General features: G+C 42.7%; 1 protein-coding gene across 1 annotated transcript in view; it reads right to left on the reverse strand.

Annotated features, from left to right (window-relative positions):
- Positions 1–10,547: 10,547 nt before the first annotated feature.
- The window catches only part of zfand3 (zinc finger, AN1-type domain 3), a 34,407-nt gene continuing 23,109 nt past the window's right edge, over positions 10,548–21,845 (reverse strand). The window contains exons 5-6 of the mRNA XM_080772308.1: positions 20,653–20,850; positions 10,548–14,456 (exon numbers count right to left, since the gene is read on the reverse strand). Of these exons, the coding sequence (XP_080628434.1) occupies positions 14,302–14,456; positions 20,653–20,850 (353 nt within the window). The 3' untranslated portion in view covers positions 10,548–14,301. The remainder of the gene's footprint in view (positions 14,457–20,652; positions 20,851–21,845) is intronic.

Genomic DNA, 21,845 nt, shown 5'->3' on the forward strand with positions numbered 1-21,845 from the left:
TATCTGCATGATCCTACTGTATGTCCTTTGCTGTGATTTCCACTATTCTATCATGGCGTACGTGCTATGTACTGTACATTCCTTTGTATGCAAAACAGCCGTTCAAGAGATGTGTGACCGTGTTCCAGTCATGTGTTCTGTGGTGTGGCGCATGCAATGAGGAATCTGAGTGGTGGGGAATCAGATGGAAAGATTGAGTCTGGTGGGAAGGACTTCTGCAGTCTGCAGGCTTTAACTGTGAATGTGATAATGTCCTTGTGACCAAGCTGGTCACAACCCAGGGCACGGAAGGACACGACACAGCCAGTCAGTTGTTCTCAAGTAGGCTGTTTATTCCTGGTCATCAAACAAACTAACTCAGTCATCAACAGGAGCCAAAACTATAGGTAGCTAGTCACAGAGTGTCCTCAATGTGAATCCTAAACTCCTATAACATGAACTAAACAGTCACCGAATGACATTAAACATCCAACTATCACATCCACAACTAACCCAGTCTCTCACTGCAACCGAGAATGCAAGCACATTAGCTTCCTTATATACACAGCAGCTGTCCTTCATTTAATTGACACAATCTGCTGCAGGTGCGCCTGTGAGCTGGCAAAGCCCTGTCACCCCACTCACAGACACCTTGATCCCGCCCCCTGCCACAGTCCTCATTGAGTGCAGTGATCTTAATGAATGACGCATGCACGCACACACACACACAAGAAGAAAAACAAAAGATATGTGAATTACATAGGTTTACAAATAAAAAGCTAAGACTAATTTCAAAACGATCTAAAAACAGTTACATATTGTGGGGGTCTGTATGCTCAGTTGCTCACCAAGGTTTTAAAACGGCTACCAAGATCAGAGACAACTTTTGGTACCTTGAATTTGGGGAAACCACTTGACCGGGGGTCGTACAGTATAGGGCTCAGAGTCCCACTTCAGAAAAGATGAGATGTATTTAGGACAATCTCCAATGGCTTTATACAAGAACAGGTGCCAATGCAGCTCTCGTCTCTCTGTCAGGGAGGACCATGTCCAACCTTGTTATATAAGATATACAATGGTGAGTACCATCTATCACCTGTAATAAATCTGAGTGATAAACTGGGATTTAAGAGTGGATGCTGCTGGCATGTCTATAGATTATGTCTCCATAATCCAAGACAGACAGGAACACTGCCTCAACTACCCTCTTTGTGCTAATGACAGGAACACTGCCTCAACTACCCTCTTTCTGCTAATGACAGGAACACTGCCTCAACTACCCTCTTTCTGCTAATGACAGGAACACTGCCTCAACTACCCTCTTTCTGCTAATGACAGGAACACTGCCTCAACTACCCTCTTTCTGCTAATGACAGGAACACTGCCTCAACTACCCTCTTTCTGCTAATGACAGGAACACTGCCTCAACTACCCTCTTTCTGCTAATGACAGCAACACTGTCTCAACTACGCTCTTTCTGCTAATGACAGGAACACTGTCTCAACTACCCTCTTTCTGCTAATGACAGGAACACTGCCTCAACTACCCTCTTTCTGCTAATGACAGGAACACTGTCTCAACTACCCTCTTTCTGCTAATGACAGGAGCACTGCCTCAACTACCCTCTTTCTGCTAATGACAGGAACACTGCCTCAACTATACCCTCTTTCTGCTAATGACAGGAACACTGCCTCAACTACCCTCTTTCTGCTAATGACAGGAACACTGCCTCAACTACCCTCTTTCTGCTAATGACAGGAAAGTTGGCCTTATTTCTATACAAAAAGCCAATTTTCTGTCTCAATTCACGAGCAAGGACCTCTACATGGTGTTTAAAAGTAAGTTTCTCATCAATCCAAATACTAGGATATTTACAGTATACTCTGTGACTCTTTCAATATCAGCTCCATTCATATAAGATATGCGAATGTCATTATAGGAGATTATTTTTGCTCTGGAGAACATGAATTTTGTTTTGTTGATGTTCAACATCAATCTGAGACCAATAAGGGGATCCTGGAGGATGAGTGAATGTGTCATCTGCATAGAGATGAGAGCTACAGTTATTTAAAGATGATGATAGTGCATACCTCTCCACCCCATCACTGTGATTTTAACCATTGCTCACTAGATTAAGGCAAACACATAAAAACATTTAGATATAAAATTATGTTTTGGTTAAAAAAAACAGTAGTATTTGACGAGTTAGGGTGACAATAGGACAACCCGGGCAAAGTGCCCTGATCCCCAAACTAATGTTGAGATGGTGTTTTAGATGTCTGCCTTCCTCAGTGTTATCACGCTGAGGAAGGCCAGGGTGCTTCCTCAGTGTTATCACGCTGAGGAAGGCCAGGGTGCCGATCTCTGAATAGAATACCTGAAGGACATTTCTGAGCCATGTCATTCATCATAGACTCCAATTCAAAGTCAAAGATGTTTCCATTGCTTTTCAATTGGATGTATGCCATGGCATACCTAAATCACTGCCGCAAAAGTAAAGAAGTACCTTAATCAACCACCTTTTTGCCTCTCTATTTTTGTCTCTTTCACTTACCATAATTGAATCCATGCTCAGCAGAAGTGAATAAACTTGGACCGAAGTAAGACGGAGAACAAAAAGCATATTGCTGAATGTCAGTCCGGAGACTGTCTTGAAGTGAAATGCTCTCAGCGTGCTCTGAAGATGCCAAGGCACACCCATCTGAACACTTAAAGGACCACTTCACCACTTTTCAACTTACCTTCATATAATTGGTCCTCACAATGTTCATGATAAAATGCCACAATTTTTTTCCTACTCTGTCTGTCTCATGTGAGGGCTGTGGGCAGTTCAGAAACCCGTCCACCAGTGACATCATCGATGGGGAATCAAAGCTAATAAAAACTGCAGACTTTCTATTCCTAAAACGTTGCAATATGGTAATAGAAGCCATCGTTCTCATGATAATAAAAATCAAAATATATATATTTTTTTTTATCTTGTTTAAAATAAATCTGCACGATGATGTCACTGGTGGACGGTTTCTGAACTTCCCACAGCCCAGCTATGAGACACAAACTGAAAGAAATGGTGGTATTTTATCATGAACATTAGTGAGGAACATACTGTATAGTACAGTATGAAGATAAAGTGGTCCTTTAAGTAGTCAGATGATATGGGTGGTCTACGAAACTTTAGAGAATGGCTGGAAAAAGTTTGGGAACTGCTGCACTGTATACAATACATTGGCCACAGAAACAGGAAATAATGCTAATCACTTTGTGTATTGTTTGATAGAGAAGAAAAGAGAAAGAAAGAGAAGAAAAAAAACTCCCAAACTCTCTCCTTTATCTCCCAAGAGACATGACGTGACCAAAACGTGTTAAATGCTGTGGCTGGCCACCCCTCCGACACAAACGGGATGGCCAAACTCTATTTAACCTCAGTCTTGGACAAGAACCAAGCAGACAGTCGACCGCAGCAAAGCAGAACATAATACTGGGGGGTAGGGGGTAGCACAAGGACAGAGGGAGAAAGGAGAGAGAAAGGGGTGATAGAGAGAAAAAGAGAGAGCAATAGAGAAGCCAGGGAATGAGAAAGAAAGAGCAATCCAAAGTAAACACACTGTTCCTCTCTGGCCTGTGTTAAGAGACTTGAGAGACAGGAGAATCAATAATGGCAACCACCCAGGCAGCCAAATAAAGAAGGCTCTACAGTAACCCCACGACGCAGGATGACTGCAGATTAATAAGGAAATGCTTTTTGGAGGAAAAATGAGATGCCAGTGACCTGCTGCCCTCTTGCTCACATAAAGCATTGTTCCAACTGGCATGAGGAATGGACAGAGGATGGGACTGCTGGAACACCATGCACTATGAAATGACTTCTTGTTTTTTTTTTTGCTAATCGAGGCAATTTAAGAAAGATTCAATCAGTCTTCTCTTTATTCTGTGAATTAGTTTTTACCTCTTTAGACCTGGTGTCCTTATTTTGGAATTGTCATTATATGCCAACATTGGCAAAACAGTGAAAAGTGGCAGTTCAGTCAGGACAACTCATGAAAGGATGAAATATATATATTTATTTAATTTAATTATTATAATAATTAATTGGATCTGCTTTGTACAAGTAAGTACTCTGATCAAGTGCATCAGTCCCAACCATAGGGACTCCCCCGTACCTAAACATCAGATCCAAAATGACAGGTGGAAGGTGAGCAGCAAAGGTTTAAGCAGACAGCAGCACAGCAGAATCAGTGTGCAGCAAGCAGGATGAGCAGTGCAAACTTCCAGTTTAAATAGCCGGTATGAAGATGGAATGACAGTGTGACTGGATGAAGTGAATCATGTGAATGTGATGCTGAGGCGGCCCAATGAACGGCCGGCAGCGACTGCACTGAGTTTCCTGACTGAACTTGCTTTGTGCACGTCTGTGACAGGCTCAAAACTACAGTACAAGCTCACAATGTGTTGCATTGCGATACATTTGATATATCAAGATCTAATGAACCCTAACCATTTGAATGACTAAATAAACATTTTACATTCATGCACAGCATTTGTTTTTAGTAACGTTGATGCTAACCACTTATAGCAGTTAAGAACACATTCATTAAGTGGGTTACACATTTTGGTTGACCTTTTGAGACCAGGTCAGATAAGCAGGCCTAGCCTAATGATCCAATACAACTAATAGACGTGACACCTACTTTAACACTAAATTCCAATAACATTTGCTACTGTGTGATGGATAGTAACTGACTGTTAAATGTGCTATACAAATTTGTTTTTATATGATTTCAAATTATTTGTTACTCAATGGTTCAATGGTGGCAAGTGAACATCATTTCTCTCCCTTTGCCTCTCACTCGCTCTGTAAACAGAGATCTCAAATTCATCAGTAATTCTTCATTAAACATTCATTCTTCTCTGGCTTGCGTGGTTGAGCTCAGCACAAGTCAGCTCCACTCAGAGCAGGAATGTGCCGTCAGCTTCTCCCGTAAAGGTCAGCTTGAAAAGAAAAGAGAATCAGCCAACTCACCGCAATGTCTGCAGAGAATGTTCAACCGTCACCGTCCATTTCCTCCAAAAGCCCACTAAATGTCAGCAGCACGCTGCCGGAAGCTGCTGCAGTGTGCCGTTGTATTCGGTTGGTGGGTTTTAGATGATAGACAAATAATAGCATAATGCAGTCATTGGTAATTGTATGGGAGATGGTGGGGCCATTTAGAAGGTTGTATTACACACAAACATTGGTTATGCTTAGCCTACCTTAACCTTTAAGGCCACTATGCCACACTATCTCCCAATTCGCTTTCTGGAAAAAAGTTACTCTGACCACATAAGCCCTTTTTTAAACTTTGGCCATTCAAAAATAGGCGATATGCAAACTCGACACGGTGTGAGCGTGTACTAGATACTGTAGGAAAGAAATACATATATATTTTAAACACTCACCTTTTAATTATTATTATTACAAACTAATACAGGAACTTTTGTTGTAAAAACAAAAACAAAGTTGTCCTTAGTAAAGAATCAGAATACTTCTTCCACCACTTTAAAGGATCAGTATTGCCAGATGGAAAACACAGGTGTAAATGTAATGTAATTTCACGAAAATAGCATATTTATTGTAGGAAACAACCTCGTTTGACACACTGTGGAAGCAGGCAACTTCCTGGAAGTTAAAAGCCTGGAACTGACTGAACTACCGGTAGAAAGATGCGACCAGAAAGATGCGGCCCTTTGGAGATGCCTCCAAAGGGCCGGTCCAAGGGGGCAGGAGTGGCACTGGGCAGAGCCCACCCAAACCTGCATCATGCCCACCCAATCCAAAGTTATACCATTTATCATTTATGATAAAGGCCACCTGAACACCGTTTGCCATCAGTGCTGTTGACTGACAGGGTGCTGATGAAAATTGGGTTACTGTTGGTAGGAGAAGCTAGATAGATGGATAGATAAACTGATATGATGAGTCAGTTTCTGACACATCCACGGTCACAGAGTCGGGCGGGCGCACATTTCGGATTGCATGCATTTCGGGGGATTTGACCCCCCCAAAAAAATCCACCCGCAGGCGCTATGCAGCACATACAGGGACGTCCCCCCAATATATATTTGTCCCGCACCCCCTAGTTGGGCAGGCTAGAACCAGCACTGAGTCCATAATATTTAAATATAATAATATTATAATATTTTAATAATATTTTTATTATGTTTTAAGTGGCATGTGACATCTCAAACTAAGGGTTGATAATCAGGCTATTGCAAGCATACATTTTGCACGAAAAACACATTCCTTGGGCTAAATTCGGACACTTTTTTAACCAAAGGAGTGTTTTTCGCGCAAAACTAATGCTTGCAATGGATTCAGAATGAAAACCCCCTAGTTTGACATGCCACATGCTACTTAAAGCATAATGGAATTTTGAAATGTTTGCCTTATAGGTTGTCAGTGGTACCTCAGATTATTATGCTAATTATGAAAATTGCCCAACATGTGCAAGTTAGCATTCGGCAGTTTCTAAATGCTGGGGACCCATACTCAATATTTCTAATATAAAACTTTAGGCTACTCAAAATGTCCGGGTTCACAAAGGGGCTCTATATGGGCTGGCAAGTAGACTAAAATACGATGGACAAAGTCAGAGAGAGAGAGAAGAATGAGGCTGGCAGGTACTGCATCAGGCACCCAGAACTTGAGGCAATATATGGGAGCCAACCCAGGGCAAAGCCAGGAGGGGAAAGAAGCGTACCACCTATGTAGACGTGCTACGGTGCGACAGCTTGGCTGACAACACTGCAGAGCTGATGTTGGATAGGAAATTGTGGAGGGCAGTGATCCAGGGATCCCGAGTTGGTGTTGACTAGACCGCATGATCACATGATGATGATCATGCACCTGGCAACATGTAACAGTACCCTTTTTTCTGCACACAGCATACACCAGGGAGGACATGTTAAGGAAGTGCACTTTCCCCAGGTGCAATTCACTCCATCGAGCCATGTCGACGCCTTGGTTTTCAGATTAGCATAATAATGGGTGAATTAACGACGTTGCTTGAGCTAAAGTGGGTCTCGTGTGTCTGGAGAAGTAGAGTGTAGCATTGTTTTTATGCTGTGAATTTGCTGCTGAAATCTAATAAGCTTTGTTCGCCTGGGTGACACTGATGCTGTCCCGGAACAGAGCCGGCTACATTACATGACAAGATGAAAGTGATCCTCACTTCACCAGTTCACCTTAGTCATAATCACATCACAGCCACTGTGCGCGCACACACACACACACACACACACACACACACACACACACACACACACACACACACACACACACACTATACTATACCTGTGAGGTCCAGATGTCCACACAAGTATACAGTAGTAGCATAATGAGAAAAATACATTGTGGGGACCATTTCCTGGCCCTCTCTTTATGTTTAATATGATTTGGGGAGTTTAGACTTCCAATTAAGATGGGTCTAGGGTTAGGCATTTAAGGGTAGATTCAGAAGTTGGATACGGGAATTATGCCTGATGTATATAATTTGCTGCATTAGGGTGAAAAATGGCAAAAGATATAAACAATTAAAATGCCATACATAAAATCAAGGTCCTAAAATGTTGATGGCCTCACAAGTATTGTAACACAAGCATCTCTCTCTCTCTCTCTCTCTGTGTGCGTGCGCGCCCGCGTGTGTGAGAGAGAGAGAGAGAGAGAGAGAGAGAGAGAGAGTGATAAGACATAAATGTGCAGTCAGACAGAGAGTGAAGACAGTACACCAGGCACAGTGTGAGTATGACAGAGACGGACAGATTGAGAGAGGAAGGAGAGTGGTGCACAGAGAGATAAGCAGCACTTAACAAGGACATGATCTGATCTTGAGGTGATGCACATTAGCCAATCACCACAGTCAGACTGTCAGGCCTTCCTGTTTGACGGTCTCTAAACAGATTAGCACTGTGTTGTATCACCATCCCACCACACGTCCAAACCCCCATCCAGTTCCAAAACAGCCTCTAGCACAGCCATTCCCAATCGGTGGAATGATCGAGGCCCACTGGTGAACCGTGAGGATATCACAAACTATGGGCCCCCAAATAATTGGCAAAACACTGAGATTTTAATAACGTTGATATAAAAAGAAAGAATGACAGAGAAGATGTCGTGGTAGTTTTTCGACTGCCAAGTGCGCCTTTTGACGGCTATTTTCGTATGTACCTCGTTGTGAGTGATGCCTTATCACGCCTTTTTTAATATCAATTGATTACGGTGCTCAGCTGCGTCCAGTTTCCACATGTACTGTAACACTCCCATTTGCATCCGGTGAAAATCTGCTGGCTTATGCTTATCTGCTGGCTTATGCTTGCTATGGGACACAGCAACTTAGAACGTAATCACTTTTTAGACCAAAAACAAGCTGGTTTGCGTCTGATGTACGATAGTATTTTGCTTTACCAAAAGTATGTTTTGGGTGGATTAAATGACAATCGCGGGACATGTTATGGGGCTTTTACTTCCTGATTTAGAGGTTTCTGGCCAACACGTATCGCTAATTCACAATGAATGCCTGGCAATGAGAACCCTCCACCATGTGATGTCGCTGGAAAAATCAGCTTCATTGGGATACCGATTAGGAATTTCAAAGGCGTGTTGTGCGGCTGAACCGAACTAACACTAGTGTAGTCATTACTGGTCTGGTCCTGCCATGTCATTCCTATGGGATCTACAGAGGCCATTTTGTAAATAACTTGGGCCTCTTCCCTACTTCCTTCACAGGCGTTACCGATGATACTAATGAAGGCTCTGTTCCATTCTGGTCAAACAGAGTCAGGGTGCTGCTATTGTGCATGTTGGCTCACTGGAAACACTGCTACGCCAGAGGATTTGGTTCCATTTGGGGGTGTCACTGTACACTAAATGGAACAGAGCATTAATTAGTATCACCTTAATTAGTATCATCTGTAACACCATATAGCATCCTCAAATCTGCCACCTCCAGGTCTGCCTATTATGCTACTGTCTTTTTGTAGGTAGTAGTACCACCGTACAGGCGTACACTACAGCATGGTCTCACTACCATACCGTCTTAGATGACATTCCCAAAACCCATTAGTTTGATTAACTGTTTCACACCCTAAAATGATCCATGGGTCTGGTCTCTACAGTCTACACATTCTCCGTAGTGCCTCCAGCCCATTGCTCCCCTTCCGCTGTGTGCTGGTTTGCAATCAGGACAACATCAGGAATGGAGTATTGAGGGGTGAAGAGGATCAGTTGGCTCCCAAAAGACCAAGGTAATCTGAAGAATTGCTTCCAGCTGTGTTTGTGTGATGAAAAACTGGTAGGGAAAAGTAAGAAAATAGATACAGAACAGTTCTATATTGTAGTCGAGCAGAAACCTTGCATCCTCCCACTACTTTTGTTTTAATGTTTTCTTCGTACAAGAGTGTTGTACAAAAGTAGCCGATCTACAAGCTCACAATGCATCATGCCATGGCAAGGAGTACTCCAGTACTAGTCTACTACTTTGACAGAGCAACTTTCACTTGTAGTTGAGTAATATTTGATACTTTGACTGAAGTACTGTGGTTGAGTACTTTGGCCACCATTGCATCCATAAAAACCAACACGACCCGGGAATGGTGTTCTCCAGACTTACCTCAAAAAGCCTCCCTACGACCTTGAGGGAGAAAGAGAACAGGGAACAGTTGGGTGCTCTGAGGAGACGTGCTCTGTCTCCATATCTCTGCCTCCGTTCGGGCGAAGAGGAGTGTTTCTGCCTGCCGCTGGTAGCCAGCCAGGCTTGGCACCATTTGAAGATGCCTTTTGATCACAGTTACATATGTTCTTTTTTTCACTACACTAATTAGTGCAGCCGGCCCACAAGACTCAACGCCCCTCTCTCCGTTCCTGCAAACATTCTCCATTAGTAAGAGCGCACACACATGCATGCACACACACACACACACACACACACAGAATCTGTTAGGTAATTGAGAGTAGCTTTACAGGGGCCTTCTGTGGAATTGTAAACAGCCAATTACATCACTATAAAAATAACTGCGTACATGGAGTTATGACTAACCTGGCAGACAGCCAACTTCCGGGTTCGTTGTCTCTCTCTCCCTCACTCACTCACTCACACACACACACACACACACACACACACACACACACACACACACACAGCAGCCATTTTGCTCTGACGTCATATTGGCGGTTTGGGAAGGCGTTAACATAATTGCAAAATGGCTGCCGTGTCAATATGATGAATTCACTAGCAACTGTCCAGAGTCCAGACTACAATAAAGATGGCGGCATATGTCCAATCCTGTCTGCTTGTCCTATACTTGACACTAGGGTTGAAACTTTAGTGGAAGAGTAGACCACATCCAACCACTGCACATGTACTAGTTAATTAACATTAACTAGTACATGTACTGTGCAGATGTGCTAGTTATATTGTAGTAACATACTCTCCTGCGCAGATGTGCTATAGTTATATTGTAGTAACATACTCTATCAGACAGATGTGCTGCCAGACTACCACTCACACACCCAGTCTGTCAGTGAAGGATAACACTTTTGTCTAATCCAGTTTTTATTCTTCTCAGCAAAACAATGGAAAGGGGTTCAAGCAACACAAAAAAAAGGAAACAAACCAATAAACAACTTTCCATCTTCTGGTCACTTTTACAAATGAAAAGATGTAGCTCTCTATGCTAACTAAAAGTGTCAGTAAATCCAAAACGCAAGAAAAGGGTTAAATTAAGTTAAATATTCATTCATAATTAGATTGTTATTCCACTTGCTTTTCATCCTTCCCACTGGTCAACATCCTTCCCACTTGTCAACAGGATAACATCCTTCCCACTGGTCAACAGGATAACATCCTTCCCACTTGTCAACAGGATAACATCCTTCCCACTGGTCAACAGGATAACATCCTTCCCACTTGTCAACAGGATAACATCCTTCCCACTGGTCAACAGGATAACATTGGAGAAAAGTGAGTCACACACTAGGGCTGAGCAATATATCACACTATTGTTTAGAACCAATGACCTAATCTAGCTCATCATTCTATATACGGTAGCTCATTAATCATAATCAAGGCAAAGGTTTGAAGTGATTTGAAGTCATATCACCCAGCCCTAAGTCTCACTATAGTTGTCATGGAGTCTGTCTCCCCCCCAACCCACCCACACTCACTTTCCCCATGTCTGCTCTGGAGGAATGAGAAAGATAAAAAAAAAGGGAAAGGAGGGGGGGGGGGTGGACTAAGAGAATAAAGAAAAAAAACAGCGATCAATAACGTGAAGAGATGAGAGGGAAATAGAAAGGCGGGGGGGGGGGGGGGGCAAACAGAGTCTACCGTGTGGGTTGGAAATTAAAAGATGGTGTGGAGAGAGAGAGATAGCTTTATGATAGATGGGAGCGAGGGCTATGAGCAGTGGAATCTCATTTTGAGGGTATAGCTTTGAGCTTCCTGAGGCCAAAACAAAAGAACAAAAAATGAAAAGATAAATAATTTTCACACAGTGGTGGCTGCTGGGAAATGAGGGAAGACATGGATTGTAAGCATTAGGGATCGGTAATTAAATGGAAAGTATATCAAAAGATAACATATTTAGAAGCAATAACAGAGTTAATCTCACTCAAGTAGGTTAATTTAATAATCACGGACCAGGTTCTCTTTTCATCTTCAAAGAATGTTCCTATAACACCACATTGACCAAAACAATTAAATTGCTTTACCACTAAATCTTGTATTATACTTTGTTTTATAGTGGTGGCAGAAAAAAAAAAGGGAAATAAAATAACCAAACTACAAGTTCAGTATGCGTTGCATCGTGACATGTTCACCCAGCCCTAGTAAGCATCATCATCCCATAGGCCGGGGAACATTCTGTCCCATCTCGCTTTGGAGTTTGACTCGCTCATGCTCCTGCAGCTGAAACACACATGGGTTGTCTCTCGGGTTTGACTTGCTCATGCTCCTCTCAGCTGAAACAGTCGGACAAAACCTCTTTATCTCCATATTTTAACGTAGTTTTTTCGTAACGCCCTAGTTCATCAAACACAAAGGCAAGTAGCAAGCATTTTGAGCTTGTAGAACTGATACATACGTAGGTAATTTTGTTATTTGAATCCTGGAAAGTAACTTTTTGTTGTTTGGACATATGAGGTTTATTATACCCGGCAGAGACTATATAAAAGAGTGACTCTGTATTTGCAGACCAGTTCTGTGTGTGTGTGGACATAATGCAAACATGTCATCTCCAAACAGAAGACCAGTTCTTTGTGTGAGTGGACATATTGCAAACATGTCCTCTCCAAACAGAAACCTTAACACAGTTCCACAGGTCATTGTTGCACCCTCCATTCCTTATCGTTCGTCCAGCACCCGTAATGCAAATATTTGGGAGGGTGTTATGTGTTTTTTGGGGGGTGGGGGAAGAACCCAGAGAGAAGTGGCATGACTTATTCTCTCTCATACGATAGTGACACAAAACGAATATGGCTGATTTCCAAGCTTGCAAAATCTTGCATTGTGAGTAGGGCTACAACTATCGATTATTCCACCGATTCGTTTTCCAATTAGTCAAATAATTAATTGACTATGCACTTATTTTATACTTCACCTCACAACAGTTTGAATGTAGCCGATTTACAAGCTCACAACGCATCGTATTATGTGACATGTGAGTTATGTCATAATAGGGTTAGATTATTAATAGACTATTTTATTAGTTTATGGATTAGCAATATTTTAATAGATCAATTTGATTACATGTTGCACCCGTAGTTGTGAGCTTATGGATCTGTGATTTTCGGAATGCGGCAACGTCGGCCGACTGTCGACCATTTCAGACACGAGGGAGGCGTGAGATGGGACCAGACAGACAGAACGGGAGATGTAATGAAGACCAGTTCACTGTACCAAACATGATGAGCGTCCCTTTGCAAGTCCAGGTCCAAAGGTAGATAAAAGAAAAAAGATCTAAATTCGAGGCCGAATCACAGCCTAGGTCATTCCTCGTAATTAGTCCCACCCCCCATATTTCTCAGGTCACTTTCCACTGTGTGCCGTTCAGTGGAACTCAAAACAACCAGTCTTCATTAAACAATACAGAAAAAGGGGAGGAAGGCAGGACTAACAGGGAGGTGATAGTGTCCAGTGTCCTCTGGTGAAAAACAACCCACAAAGTGGCGGTGTAGGTAGAGATGCAGAAAAGGAGGCGGGCTTTGATATTCCCATAACCTGAGGCGGCATTGTTGTGTAGTGTTGAGTGTACAATTTCCCAGACTTTGTGCGTGCATGTATTTCTATTACTAAACTTGTGAGGGCCAAATCTATAGCAGAATTTGAGAAATACACATTGCGAGGACAATCATGTTCTGGTCCTCACTCAGTGTGTGTGTGTGTGTGTGTGTGTGTGTGTGTGTGTGTGTGTGTGTGGGGGTGGGTGACAGAGGGAACTCTTTTATTCACAATCACATGGAGCATGGTGATGACACTGTGACTTTGTGTTTGTTGGTGTATAAGCCACTGATTTTAAAGGTGCGTCTGGCTACACAGCAGCTTTGTCCAACGTTGAGGTAAAAGAGCCCAGATCTGCAAAACAACGTGTCCTCCACTCATCTCCTCCCTCCCATGCGCGTGTGTGGGTGTGTGTGCGCGCGTGGGGTAGGTAAAGAGCAAAAGGTCAGAAACGGGCTTCGGGGGCAACAGTTTGTACAAAGCGCTATAGGTTTCCTCCTCTTCTTACACTCCTGACATTTGTGTCTTTTGAGGAGCCTTAAAAAAAAAGGACAAAAAACAAGTTGTGCACAAAGCATACGTATATAGATTTAATTTCCTTCCATTCTGTCACTCTGGGATCCGAGGGGGCTTTGGTTTCCCACTGAAGGCATCTTATCTTAGGATGTGATCAGGAAAAAAAAGAAACGATAACCAGAGTGCATGTAAAAAAAAAAGGAAAAAAAAGGGCAGGGTGTCAGAAATCCTTTTTTTTAGGGGGGATGAAGGTGGGGGTCTGGAAGAACCACAGACAAAATCTGAAGGATTGAACAGTGGTTGTCAAACAAAATTTCAAGGACGCCCTTAACTCCAAGAGTGCAACAATGGACCCAAATGGACCGATTTAGTTCCATTTCCACACTCTCAAAGTTACAGACCTGTAAGGGTCCATTTGGACCCCAGAGGGTCCCTGGACTCCTTTGAGAACCACTGAAATAGAAAATAAGATCACGTCCCTGTTAGCAAGTGAGACACCATCTTGGCACTGAAGATGCCTCTTTTTTTTGGGGGGGGGGGGGGGGGGGGGGAATGTTCAAGAGCATTCCTCCCCGATGCGCTGGCAGGATCGGCCCACTTTGCGGTCCAACTTGACCATCTTGAGGACGGCCTCCTGGCGCCCGCGGCCCAGGTGGTCAAACATACAGTCGTGCTGCTCGGGGAGCCGGTGCAGCATGCAGAAGACGTAGCCTGGAAAGAGACAGAGAGGGAACTCATTTGTTCACAATCAATGTCAAAATCAGGGTGACGATCACACTGTGACTTTGTGTTTGTTATTTTACCTCTGTAAGTGTATACATGGAAAGGCCCACTCCTTCCTAGCCAGGAAAACCCTGCTCTCACTTTGTCTGCATGTACAGTAAGCGAACAGTAGTAGCCAAATCCTCATCTCAATCTCCCCACAACTCTCACGCCGCCCTGCAGTGCCGACAGGAATGCTCGTTAAGCTTGGAGAGACAGAGCTCCTTAGCTCTCGTAGTCTTAAAATTAATTAATTAATGTGCACGATAATGCTGCGCAGCGCTTGTTGAGTGCTGATTAAATGTCACCCTCGAAATTAAAGTCTGGGAAAAATTACGCCGGGCCCCGATCGACCCAGGATAGAACAAAAGAGTGGAAAGAACAGTAAGGGAATTGGTTCAGCCCAGGAGGATGACATTGAGCCTCGAACCAGGCGGGGCAGTGCAGATCAGGATCTGATTGGAATAATAGTGTACAGTATAGTGTCCAATAGGAACTGATGCAGAGACACAGAGATTAAAATAGGGTGCGTTTTGCATCACAAAACGCAGTTTATAGTTAAGGGACGCAATGAAACAACGACCTCTGCATCCACAGGATGCACTACTGTACTGTTTTTTATTCTAGTTCATTTTGCTAGCTTTAGTTATGATCATCATTTCTTCTTTTGTTTTCTACATGAATATAACCACATTATAACCATATAAAATGAAATGGGAGTTAAATGCTGCAATTTGTAAAAATGGCAAATAGTGAAAATACTGTATGACTCCTAACGTCGTTGAAGTGGGACTCATAGAATGTCCCTGGGACTCATCTAAAAGACCATCCCTGCATCCTGGGACTCATTACTTTGAAAACCTATTTACATCACTGCAAGTGGACCATAGTGTCATGGAAAGCCCTGACAGATATGGTTGCTGTCTATATATATATATATATAGTGTCATATGTTTAAGTAGGGAAATAAAATGGGATTTTTACTCTAGTCGTGACCCATAAAAATTGGTCAGTGACCCACAATTGGGTCCCGATCCAGTGTTTGGGAAACAGTGCTCTAGTGTACGCCAAAAATAGCATTATTTTTTGGCAAATGGGATACTGGGGTTCAAGTGGTTAAAACTGCCATCTGCTGCAGCCAGTTTGCATTTCTCTTGGTAAGTCAGATTTACTGACACAAAATAATGGATTGAAAGCAATGCACTCTGTCCACGGACCCCCTGGGAATGGCTTCACGGTCCCATGCCCCACTTTACTGTGGGTTCAGCTGTACCAGCAGAGACAAGGTTACATACACAGAGCTGCCGATAAGCATGCACACAAACAAACATAAAACACAAACCTTGTATGTCCAAAACTGTGAATTTCCAGGAAATGTGTGTTTATTTATGACAAACAGACTTAACCACTTTCAATTAAAAAACACATTTGTTTTGTGTCGGCCTACAACGCAGCCAGCCTACAAGCTCACTACAACACTAGTCTTGAATGATGAAGTGGGGCATTAATGTATGAAAAATACACATGAAAAAAAGTGAATGATGACGCAAAGGTCCCCTTTGGTATGGAAGTACCTTAGGGATTTATCCAAAGAGACGAGTTGCATCATTCTTCATTTCTGAAATATACACGTTTTTCAAAATGGCCACCAGATCGTCACCATTTATAGCAATACAGCTGAGCCAAAATCTTTGCTTCTGTTAAAGCTATAATAAAATTGGTGTCAAAGTGTACATTTTTGGCATCAAGTAATCCAATTCAATAGCTTTCAAGGCAAAAAAACTAAACTGAATCCTTTTCTCAAGGCCAAGACAACAGGGGTAAAATATGCAAATATCACTAAAAATATCAATAATATCATTTAAACAGGGTAACTTGAAGTGCCAGGTTGTTACATCAATTGGGCAGCAAATCATTTACAACTCTGTGAAATGCAGATCCACGTGAAAGTAGTGTCAGTCCTCACATAAGAGAGAGAGGGAAACACCAGCTTCACTGTATCTAGCAATGAATCCGCACCTGCATACTGGCAGCAGACACCTGGTGGATGTCATGCATAATAGAGTTATGTGTACGTTATCGCTTGAAAACATCGAGTACAGATATGGCAAATTCAGTGATCAATCAGTGGGAGCAGATTGGTGTGGTGGTCCCACTTCAGGCAGTTAATGTGGTGCGACGGCACAACCTCAGCCTTTTTTGGAAAGAAGAAGACAGCCTAGTCTGTGTGGCAGTCCATACCTGAACTGACCAGTTCGTGGCGTGCTACGAGCTTGTAGGTCTGCTATTTTTGAAAAATCGAAGAACGACTGAAATAGAAACATAGCTTTTTCAGAAAACTCAGGATGTAGAAGACATTTTTAGAATCTGATCTCAGGTCAGAATGTACCTGGGGCGGCTTTGGAATAGCGTAGCTGGCGTTACGTATGAGACAAATGCACTTGGGTAAATAGAGGGAGAGAAATGGAATAGGTACAGTAAGGGTATTGGATTTCATTTGTCATTCTACCGACATTTGTGAGCATGCAGCAACACTCTTGAAAACAAAGAATTGCATTATGGGTTTGAGCTGACAGGCCTTTTTTATGTCAATCAATGAAGTCAACTTAATTCAAGTGGCAGATGCCAAAACGTTTTTTTGAGTGGTGCAACCACTCCAAGGAACAGCAATGTCCGTGTTCAGTACTGTTCACCTATGTGTGTCTGTGACGTTAATGAGCACCGTATATGACTACGAGTACCAGTAGGGGTGCTGTTGTGCCAGAAACAGAGAGAGGGATAGTGCTGCACTGTTGCCTGCTAATGAGAGAGAGAGAGAGAGAGAGAGAGGGGTGGGAGTTGCAACACTCAGTTCACACGGGTTTGATTTTATTTTATAATAAATGAATTATTATTTAGGGCTTATTATTTATGTGATCTACCTGCTGCTGCACAGCCTTTGTGATCTACCTTCTACGATCTACGATCTACCTTTCGGACACCCCTGCAGTGTATGGTGTGACGGGTGCAGGGACATCAGGACTCTCTCTCTTAGCAGGCTGTCTTACCTCATAAGAGTATAGCTTATCAGGTAAGACAGCCATGATAAGGTCATAGTATTTAAATTCCATTATGCAATATGTATATCACAAATAATGTTTTTCTTTTCAGAGTGGACATGTTTGGGGCGATATGCTGGCCAAAGACACTGGTGCGGTCTCAGCCTCACAGTGGGGATGGCAGCGGGAGTCACTGCACCAATACCAATGTACACTGCAACTTCATTTAAAATCAAGGGACTTGCCAGAACTGGTTATTTGCAAGTCATACTATAAAGCACCTTGCAAATGCTGCATGCCGAGGCAGTCGTGCATTTCGGCTAAGCAGCAAGCTTAGATGATTTCGGTTTATATTAGGATAAATGTGTGCGACTTTGAAGATGAAACAAAGTGGGGAGGAGGCTTTATCACTTACTGATCAGGGCTTCTATGTTCCAGGCTCTATGAGCAGAAACATTTGAAAATTGTGAAAGGCAACAGTCTGGCCACACGGGACTAATACATCTAAATCTAAAACAAAGCAAAAAATCACACACGTGTGAACTGAGTGGTGCAATTCCCCCCCCCCCCCCCCCCCTCTCTCTCTCTCTCATATATTAGCAGGCAGCAGACACAGCACTACCCCTCTCTCTGTTTCTGGCGACCCCTACTGGTATTAATAAGTCACATACTCGTGCTCACTGATACAGGTACACAGGTACACGGACATTGCTGGTTGTAGGAGTGGTTGCACCACTCAAATACTCTCACATTAATTACTCAGTAACTAGGATTCTCAATGTTTCACATCCATATAACATAATATGCATATTTCAGCAAGTGGGAAGACATGCATTTCTAATTAAATGTGCATATTGTAACCCTGTTGTCATGGTCATTTAGTCTTGAAACCTATTTAATTAGATTCCTTGACCCCAAAAATGTTAAATAACACCAATTTGATCATCGTTATAGCTTTAACAAAAGCAAAAATATGGGCTATGCTGCGATTGTATTAGAAGCAACTATCCTTTCTAGCCAGTCACACTCTGAAGAGCAGACATACATATTCAACTAATTATCAGATCCAGTTAGCTTCCAATCCATAGATAAACCTTCCACAACAACATTAGCGAAGTAATCAGCAATTAGTCAGAACTGCTACCATTATCCCCTTTAGCCCCTATGAAATATGTTTTCATACTAACTGTGCGTTCGACTATTAAGTAGGCATAGAATCAATTGGCCTGTCTGTGGATTCAGTGATTCCTGGTTATTTTCTTTTTTTTAAAAGGTATGCCAATTTCCCATTTGGCTGCAAATGTATGACAGTGCAGTAAAAACCGCTGTCTCTTTAAGCACTTTAATATGGATGCAAACAGGTTGATTACTACCTTCATATTGGTTAAAGTGCATTAGTGTTTGTGGTAATTGGCTTATGCTTTATGTGAGAAGTGTAAACAGTTCAGGCCTGTGGTAGGGTTCCCCCGAGGCTAGTAAAAGCCACACACACACACACACACACACACACACACACAAAACAACTCAACAAGCCTGCATTTGTACCGTACGTACATACGTACATGCGTAATTGTATTCATGCATGAACAAAATAACCTTTTATTTTAGCTTTTGTTATAGTTCTACTGTACCTCTACCGACATGTCGCATACTTATATATCGGATATTTTTGTCCTTGCTTGTTGTAAATGTTGACAACCTATTATGTACACGCCCTAAATATGGATATAAATGTTAATTCAGTTGATGTGTTACGTGCTACTAATTTATTTTTTCTTTATTTTTTCATAATTTTTATCCCACGATTTTGCAACACATTTTTTCACCCAGTGTCAATTATCTAATGTAATCATGGGTGCTACACTTCCTCTGCCAACCTGGGGGGCGGGGGCAGTGGACTGACCTCCTGCTTCCTTCTATGCATGTGGAGTCTAAGCTATTTTTTCACATGACAGGAGAGTTTCCCCGGGAACACGTTATTCTGACCAGTTCCTTTCCCCTCCATCAGGCGCCTCGGCTGGCCATGGGAAGGTAGTTTATAGACCAGAATGACAAATTACTGCATGTTTTTTGTGAGGGTACCTACCCTAGGGGACACGGGGTGAACATGCAAACTCCACACAGAAAGGCCCTTTCGCCAACCCCGCCTCAGGTATGGGCACTGATGACGCAGAGGAGAGAACACTCCGCCAGCACCCACAGCGGGAATCGAACCCAGGACCTTCTAGGTATACGGCGACAGCACTACCGACTATGTCACCGTGCCCCCACGTGCTACTTATGTGTTTAACTATTTTGCAATTAACCAAAAATATCAAAATCCAAAATAACCAAAAATACTTTTATCAAAATCGATATTTAGAACCAACAACAAACCCTTGCTTTAGTAGGTTAATCGAATAATTGTTTTTATGGCCAGAGCACTGCACAGTAGTGTGAAGCCCTATTGAAATCCCAATGAATCGCGTTTTTGAGGTGCTAAACGTCCTCGAAAAGTTGCAAAACTTTGCACACACGTCACAACTGGCAAAACATTACGTACATATTTCAATCGTCTCAATAAGGGCTGTGTCCTAATGACTCAATATGTTGCTTATTGAACATAAATGTAAAAACAGTACAGGTCAAAAGGGATAGCAACAAAAAAAGTACTTGCGGTCTTGTTTCCCCTACAAAAGTATATTGAAAGAATATGGTTTCACCATGTATGCACATTGGTATACATCTGTATCTCTCCTTCTGCACCATAGTCCTTGCTCTTTTGCGCGTTGTCGTTCACTTCCGTGTTTACCGTTCACCACTCCGTGGTTTTGACCAGATGGATATCCTAAGCTCTTCATTTCTGACTTCAACATGCCTCTCATTGAAAATATGAAGCGAGCGATCATCAGCGACTTTTATCGTAATCTTGGCGAGGTAAGCAAGCAAAAATATGTCTCCCGTCTTACAGAGTAAAAGCGGCCGTATCTTCCTGGCACCTTGCGCTTCTATTTTGAAAGAAATCCCGGCACTGATTGTCTTAATAATCATTCAATAATTGTCAGCAAAAATTGTAATGGAAGTCTTATCAGCTAGCCCTGGGTGTGTGCGTGTGTAGCAGTCTTTACCACATCGACAGGAGCCCAGTTCTTGCTGTACCAGCTCCAGTTTGGTTTGGCAGCGATGGCAGCGCCTGCGACTCCGTTGTTTGGAACCGCTGCGAGATGATGATGATAATGATGATGTCGATGAAGACTCCTCAGCCCCTGGCACCTCGCCAACTCTCACCCGCTTTTCTGGGGAAGCGTCGCTCTCTGACTCAGAGCCTGGACATACACATTCAGCCACACACCCCCCACACACACGTAAACATGTTTCACTAGCCGGCCAGGTACTGTTCAATACATAGATGAAAACCAACCTGCATATAATATGTTCAAACCCCCAGCTACAGGACCTACTACTGTACTGTAGATCTACTACTGTAGATCTGGATTTAAAGTAATGGTGCAACAGTTAAATTGTACTAATCAACTTAATAGAGTACTGTATATATACTTTTCAATAATGATTAGCCTACATGACGGTTGTTGAGAGCTAAAGCAGTAACCATGACAACAGACCCTGTATGCTCAGCGGCAAAAACTGCGGCCGTTAACGTTACACAGTAAAAAAAAACTGGCTGGCTTGGCAGCCCAGGTGCCAACCGTCCGGGCCTCTCCTCTCGTATCGAAACCGAACCCATGGCCCAAAGACGGGTTTGAAGTATGAACCTGACCGCGAGCCAACTGGTTCCGTTAAATGTCTACACAGTAAATATTGAACTAAAGCTAAAACACGAATGAAATCGAACGCATCAGAAAAATCTTAATTAGACATTGTCACAAATCGTTCAGCCCTAGTGCATGCTGGGAATTCAACTTGAGTTTTCTCATCAATCCTGCACTTTTTGGGTAGTTTTCATTTTTTTTACTGGCCCAAGCAGCGAATACAGATCAGTGCTCGATAAGTCTCTGAGAACTAGGCCAGGCTGAACAGCCAGATCCTCATGGTCTTCCCCATGAGTGTGTGTGTGTGTGTGTGTGTGTGTGTGTGTGTGTGTTCCCAGTGTGTGCCATCTGAACACTGCATGCTGCATTACCTACTGGCTGTTATCTGGGTGAATTTCTGTGGCCAAAAGTCCAGATTAGGGCTGCAACAATAATGAATGGTAATCAATAGTAGTGATTAGATTCTATTGATTACTATTTTGATGAATTGAATAAAAAATGTATCCCGACAGATTTAGTTGATGTTTTATATATCAAGGAACCGACGACTA

The sequence above is a fragment of the Protomyctophum bolini genome, assembly GCF_963924005.1.
Source record: "Protomyctophum bolini genome assembly, chromosome: 1".
Taxonomy (NCBI): domain Eukaryota; kingdom Metazoa; phylum Chordata; class Actinopteri; order Myctophiformes; family Myctophidae; genus Protomyctophum; species Protomyctophum bolini.